This window comes from Pocillopora damicornis, chromosome 11 (genome assembly GCF_964200805.1).
Source record: "Pocillopora damicornis chromosome 11, jaPocDami1.2, whole genome shotgun sequence".
NCBI classification, from domain to species: Eukaryota; Metazoa; Cnidaria; class Anthozoa; order Scleractinia; family Pocilloporidae; genus Pocillopora; species Pocillopora damicornis.
Genome location: NC_142680.1, coordinates 953,010 through 959,236, shown reverse-complemented (window position 1 = coordinate 959,236; position 6,227 = coordinate 953,010). Strand labels below are relative to the sequence as shown.

Sequence of the window (6,227 nt, the reverse complement as noted above, 5' to 3'; positions counted from 1 at the left end):
ACTAAAAAGAAATAGTAGTGATTTATCTTATAAGGATCGCTTAATCAAACTGAAGGTATTGCCCCTTAATTACTGGCTCGAATGTCTCGACTTAATTTTCTTTTTTAAATGTCTTCATGGTCATATTGATCTAACTCGTTCATTTAATTACTATTTTTCTTTTGTTACGAGTCAGACGCGTCAAGCGTGCTCAGGGCTGAACTTAACGATTAATAATAATCGTACATCAACATTTCGGGACTTCTATTTTAATAGGATAACAAATTTGTGGAACAATATACCTAATGATGTTAGACAGGCTGAGTCTATTGACTCTTTTAAGCGTAAACTTAAGTGGTTTTATTTCAAGAGACTTTTCAACGTTTTTGATGGCGACAACTTTCGCACCTTTAAAATAATTTGTCCTAAATGTGGCCGGGTAAATGCCCTTGTTGCGTGCAATTGTTAAGCAGCCTATTTAGTCTATTTATATTATTAAATTATTTTAGGGGACTTATGTCCTATTGTTTTTGCTCCGGTACAGCTTTGCTTAAATCCTTAAATAAATAAATTGATTGCCAAAGGAGAAACCTTGCGCGAGGCCTTTGCATGCCCATAGGAGAACCTTTATTGAATCATTTTTTTTTTTATGCAGAGGACAGCAGTAAAGAATTGAAGGTTACTAACTCATAACTTGCAGATCAAAGAATCATTCCAATTCTATCGCACCTTATCACGCCCGTAACATTCTGGGTCTTGCCTCCATCCTGCATCTCTTCGCAAACATCTTACAGTGAATCTTTTTTTGTAAAAATCAGATCAAACTGACAAGGAAAACAATAATTTTTTTTATCATTTGAGTACACATCGTTTACTATTCGGTAACTTATCAAAAGAAAACAAGCAATTAAATAGCTCATAGAAGGCTAAACTTTGTTGTGTCGCGAACGAAATGTATCAAAAAGTACAGATTTTAGGCGTAGAAACCAATGTAATCCAGCTAACATATTGCATTTCTGCAACTACGTTGTACATCCAGCGACAGCAGGACAAAAGATTTTGATTTCTCATCTGCAGAAGGTCTTGTACATGTCGAATTGGACGCAGCCTGGGGGTATGGGGCAGGTTTCCCCGAAAATTTGCCATATTTTTGCATGACATTGGGCCGTAATTGAGGTAGCTATAGTGAGAGCAGGGCCCTTCGGCTCCACTGTCCTTGATGTACTGTGAGTCACACCTAACTTTTCAGGGTCGGCCAGGGGGGGTAGTGGAATACCAATATACCCGAAAAAAAATCGACAAAATACCCCAAAATACCCCAAATTCCTCCAAATATACCCAAAAATAATCGAAGCTTTGAATACTTTATACCTGAAATTCAAAGAAAGTGATATACTGAATACCCATATTTAAGCTGCAATATACCGTATACCCGATTTAAAACGCCCCTGAATACCGAATACCCAAAAACCCTGGCCGACCCTGACTTTTCATTCTCTTGTTCCGGTTTTTGCGTATAGGTGGATAAAAAGTAAATAAATGTGAAGAAAGACATTCTTCTCCACACTCAAAAGTATAGTTCTAAAGTTATATTTGAATCAGAATTCAAGAAAATCATCAAATAGACATACTTCGTGTGCATTTCACTTGCACAGTAATCAGTATAAATCTAAAAATGTTTTGAAGGATCCACAAAGAATCATCTAAAATAAAGCATCGCTTGGTTACATCATAATAAGAATTCAACGTAGAATTAAGGAAAATCTTCAAGAAGGAAATTAATACTACTCTATAAATAGCCAGAGCAACATCAATGCTTCAATCCAGGTAACGTTAGAAATTTGTAAAATCATTTTGCAGAGAAAGATGAAAAAATATATGCAAGGGTCAGAGTCTTCAGCACCCTACGCGAGCGAAATGCACAACGCTAACGCCTCTACTGTGGCGTTATCCAAAATCGCCTATGTGTCCTCCTCACACTAACATTAGGAAGCAGTTCCACCGTAGGACTCAGAAATTTAACTCTTCTTTCCAAGCAGTTCCTTCACACGCATCACTTCAAATCACGAGTTCTGCGGAGTCTTACCTAAAGTCGATAGTTACTGGAACTTTTACTCAAACGCTTTCCGATTGATTCACTTTTAACTGAGCAAAAAAATATGTGGGCTCACTAAGCGTGAACACGGTTTGGAGAGACCTAGCTCGCGACCTTTTATGACCATGACCCAGACCCCCTCCTAAAATACCAAGGCATTCTATCACAAGTACGTGTTCTCGGCATTTCTTCTTCCTCTCATAGTGTGCCTGGATGGAAAGAATGATCCTGGCAAAGTTCAACTTTCGCACGAAGGTCCCTTTTCAAATCTGTATTGTGCCATCTGACAAATTCCGTACAAATGAACAAACGCTGCAGCCAGGACAAGTAAATGGAAGATCTGGTGGCTCTGAAACTGAATAAAAAATAACAGGGGTAAGTTTCTAGGGAAATTGTGGTGCTGCGTCGGTAGAGGTTTTAAAAGGTGAATTCAGTTGATTTTATCAACTAAGTTGATAATGTATATTGTCCGCCGTTTTTAAAAGCCTACGTTTTGAGCGCTAGCGAATAAAATGAGTAAAGAAATAGAAAAAAAATAGAGAGAAATAAGGGCAGAATTTCGGTGAATTATCTCAAATTTCTACCATAAAAATGAATTAGACATTATTCTAATGCAGGTTTGATTTCTTGATGATCTTTGACAACCGAAGTTCCATCGTGGCTTAAATTAAACTTTGCGCAAGATGAAAAGCCTACGAAATATTTAATAAAACCATTAATAAGACCCGCAAAGCTTGCTTACCCAGATGTCACACTTGCCGGGAAAAAATCTTTCAGGAATTCGAGTGGCATACATAACAGCACTTGCAGTGTAGAGAAGACACATCAGAGCAACCCAGCCGCCCGCTGCCTGCCGGTATGCTAAAGTTATTCCATATAAACATATGAGATGTATCACAGGAATAAATCCACAGTAACCAAATGAAAGCATTATACCTGGAAAGAAAATAATATGCGTAATGAAATTATGTTTACTCTGTGCATTTCCAACTGTGCATGAATGGCACACGCATTAACAAAATGGCGAACTTCCTTTTTTGAGATGAGTTCGTTATTGTAAATAGATATGGTTAAAGAATAAGACTAGGAGAAATATCTTCGAAAACAGGTATTAAGTAACCGCTTGGATATATAAAATAATGGTTATATTTGGATTTGTAGTGCGAATGCGTATGAAATAATGATATAAACGAAAAAAGGATACTATTTTTTTTAGTTCAAGTTTCCATAAAAATTGAATATTAAAAGTTTTCAATGCAGGGTTCATTTCAGAGAAAGATCATGGCAAAGCAAGGAAGCGTGAGTTTTATAGATTTTCAATGGAGTGTCGAAAGTAATCCAGGATTGCATTGGTTTTACTCAACTCTGCTCTGTGATTGGTCTAAAAAAACTAGTGCCATCATTTAACCAATCAGATGCAAAACTGAAACAATCGCGTTTTCCCGCCTGTTTTCACTTTGAGTTCTCATCGGCTAATGATGATGTAAACCTTTGTTTTGATTGGTCACTGTGATTATTTTGGTTTAAGGACATACAATTGAAAACTGCTCTATTAATTGAGCTTTTAACGACATATTTACCTGCCCTCAATAGTCGGTAGTGGGGCGCGCTGAATTTGTCCCACAAGGAAACAATAATGCAGATGACACCAAGAGAACAGATCATTGACATGTATACAATCTTCAAAACTCTCGAACAGTAAAAACCGTAATATAACGGAGGTATGAACGATCCCATAATGAATATTGCTATTCCTGCGTAGTCAAGCCTTGGGAAGCAAATGGAACAGAGTACATCAGTATTTGATCACACGAATTTCTTTTCAGTACATCATCCTAAACTTACTCGTAGAAACAAATGAATTTAATGGAACACTAACTGAAGTGGGTAACTGACTAAAAAATGATTTGTGGACCGACTAAATAGCTGATTGGCCTGCTACATGACTTAAAGACTGACTGACCAAAAATGCTGACTAACTGATTGACGAACGGACTGAAGAACTGACTGACTGACTGGCTGATTGACTGAAAACGGGACTTTTGTTTGACTGACAGGCTGATTGACTGACTTGTTAACTGACTGACTGACTGACTTACTGCTGCCTGACGGAGATTGATGGGCTGACTGACCGAGTGACACTTTAACAACTATGTGACTAATTTTCTTTCGCCCTGGCTTCTTTTTCGCTCATTTCCTTTGACGATCGTTTTCTTAGAAAAACGATGTCATCTCTATATCATCAAGATACGATTTCTTAATGAGCCCAATTCAGGCCTCCGAGCGATTGGACCAATTCTTAGCTCAGCAGTGGAAAAAAAAACATGTTAAGTTACAGAAATAAGGCAAACTTACCTGCGAAATATCTTGGAGATGGTCTTTGAATGGCAATAAACAGTATGAAAAATCCACGAAACTCCCAAACACAAGATTGCACCCACGAAGAAGCAGCTGAAGACAAGTTTCTCACGCCAGTCTCCAGGAAATGGATAAGCCTCAGTGACGGGTCGCACAAGCATGTACGATGTGATGCATACAAACGCAATAAAACCAATCAAATGAGTCCAAATATTACCCGTCTCACTGTGAAGTTTAAAGATACTCTTAAAGCAAGATCTAAAACATGGCATAGGGGGTCTATGGAAATGGGATAAAAATTCATTTCCGCGAAGCCAATCTGGTAGTTCAGAATGGGACAAAAGGTGGTGTTTATTATGATGTACCAACTCAATGACTCCCGGAGAAACGATGTCTTCCTTTGCAGTACCATTACTAATCTCTTGTGGATTTGTACTTGCCGCGTTTTGCTTCCTTTCGTGTCTTTGAGGAGTACCAGTCATGTCTTTTTAACAGGATAAGCTTCCCTTGAGCTCGTAAGTAAGAAACTCCAACAGAGAAGACCTAATCGTAGGCAAACACCAAATGAATCATGCTCTTCAAAGTCGGCTTAAGAAATCGACACAGTACTGAATATCGGTCTTTGTATTTACAAGCTTTAATTACTTTACACTCTGGATCCCTCACGATTTGGTTTTCAATAGAGCTCATACCTTAACACGATGGTGTGTGTTTTATACAATATATGTTTCTCTGTGCTATACTGTCACCCAGTAATTCATATCTGCGCACAATTTTAAAACAATGGTTTCTTGAATTAGCCTATCAAATGGTACCACAGTTGAAATCACGTTATCACAACAACGCTAGTGATTGACCCGCTCGCGAGTTCTGTCACTAAAGACACTTTAGAGTTAACTCCAGCTTAACGACGAAAAACTTTCTCACTTAATTGAATGTATTGGCGTTTGGCATAGAGGAAAAAATTTAAAAGAAAGTGTAAGATTCATTTATTCAAAGGACTCAAATATGTGATGAAGACAATTCGATGTATAATACTATTCGGTGTTGTAATGGAGATTATCGCTGATTAGCTATCACTGACTTAATTAACCAAACCATAAACTCGGATATAAAAAAAACTCTCTATCATCTTTCTGCGTGTAATTGAATTACCTTTAGTTTGCAGTTTATCTCCTCAGAACACTGATGCTTGTCTGTGGTTTATACGGATTATACTACTCCTAACGCGTTCATTTTACCATTTGAATGATAAAGTAGTTTTCCGAGCTTCTAAGACTTCAATTCTAGGTTGATTTCCTTGCTTGGTTTAATCGCTTCTGACTGGTAACTGACAGCAGAAAGCGAGCTGGGTCTCAACGAGTCTTAATCTTTTCAGAACCCTAGACAATGTTTAATAAATCATTCAGGCGCATTACAAAGTGGTATGGATATTTTCGTTCTTATGGTTTTCAAGGCTTTGAAAACAAAACTTACGCTTCAAATCATAACAAATCTTTCTCGGATTTAGAGAAAAATTAGAAAGGGTAAAAGTTTTATGCATATCCTTATTAGCTTTTAAAACATATCTTTATTCATTCCTTCGATTTGATGAGAAATTATCGAATTTCAGCTTCCTTTTTGGGCAGTTAAGGAAAAAAACTCAAATAGTGTGGTGATATAGATTGGTGTAACTGAACCTGCATTTCATCACCGCAGACTAACTAACCCGATTAAAATCCTCGATATTTTGTGTCTATTTTCCTCAGTCTGGCATTAAAAAATTTTCCAAAAAAGAAAAGAAAGCACTCCACCG

At 37.4% G+C, this 6,227-nt stretch overlaps 1 protein-coding gene across 1 annotated transcript; it reads right to left on the bottom strand.

The window, feature by feature from the left end:
* Positions 1-1,555: 1,555 nt before the first annotated feature.
* Positions 1,556-5,923, bottom strand: LOC113669520 (adiponectin receptor protein 2-like). The gene is made up of 5 exons (XM_027185569.2): positions 5,588-5,923; positions 4,430-4,975; positions 3,655-3,842; positions 2,817-3,010; positions 1,556-2,429 (listed from the first exon to the last, which is right to left on the bottom strand). Exons 2-5 carry the CDS (start codon positions 4,912-4,914, stop codon positions 2,313-2,315), a joined length of 984 nt encoding a protein of 327 aa, XP_027041370.2. The 5' UTR covers positions 4,915-4,975; positions 5,588-5,923; the 3' UTR covers positions 1,556-2,312.
* Positions 5,924-6,227: the final 304 nt, after the last annotated feature.

What these genes read in the sequence shown, in the direction of transcription:
- LOC113669520 (XM_027185569.2), bottom strand. Translation starts at nt 4,914, where the DNA reads ATGACTGGTACTCCTCAAAGACACGAAAGGAAGCAAAACGCGGCAAGT. An exon ending in CTACCGACTATTGAGGGCAG is followed by an intron (nt 3,011 to 3,654) that starts GTAAATATGTCG and finishes TTTTCTTTCCAG; the next exon opens with GTATAATGCTTTCATTTGGT. An exon ending in CCGGCAAGTGTGACATCTGG is followed by an intron (nt 2,430 to 2,816) that starts GTAAGCAAGCTT and finishes TTTTTTATTCAG; the next exon opens with TTTCAGAGCCACCAGATCTT.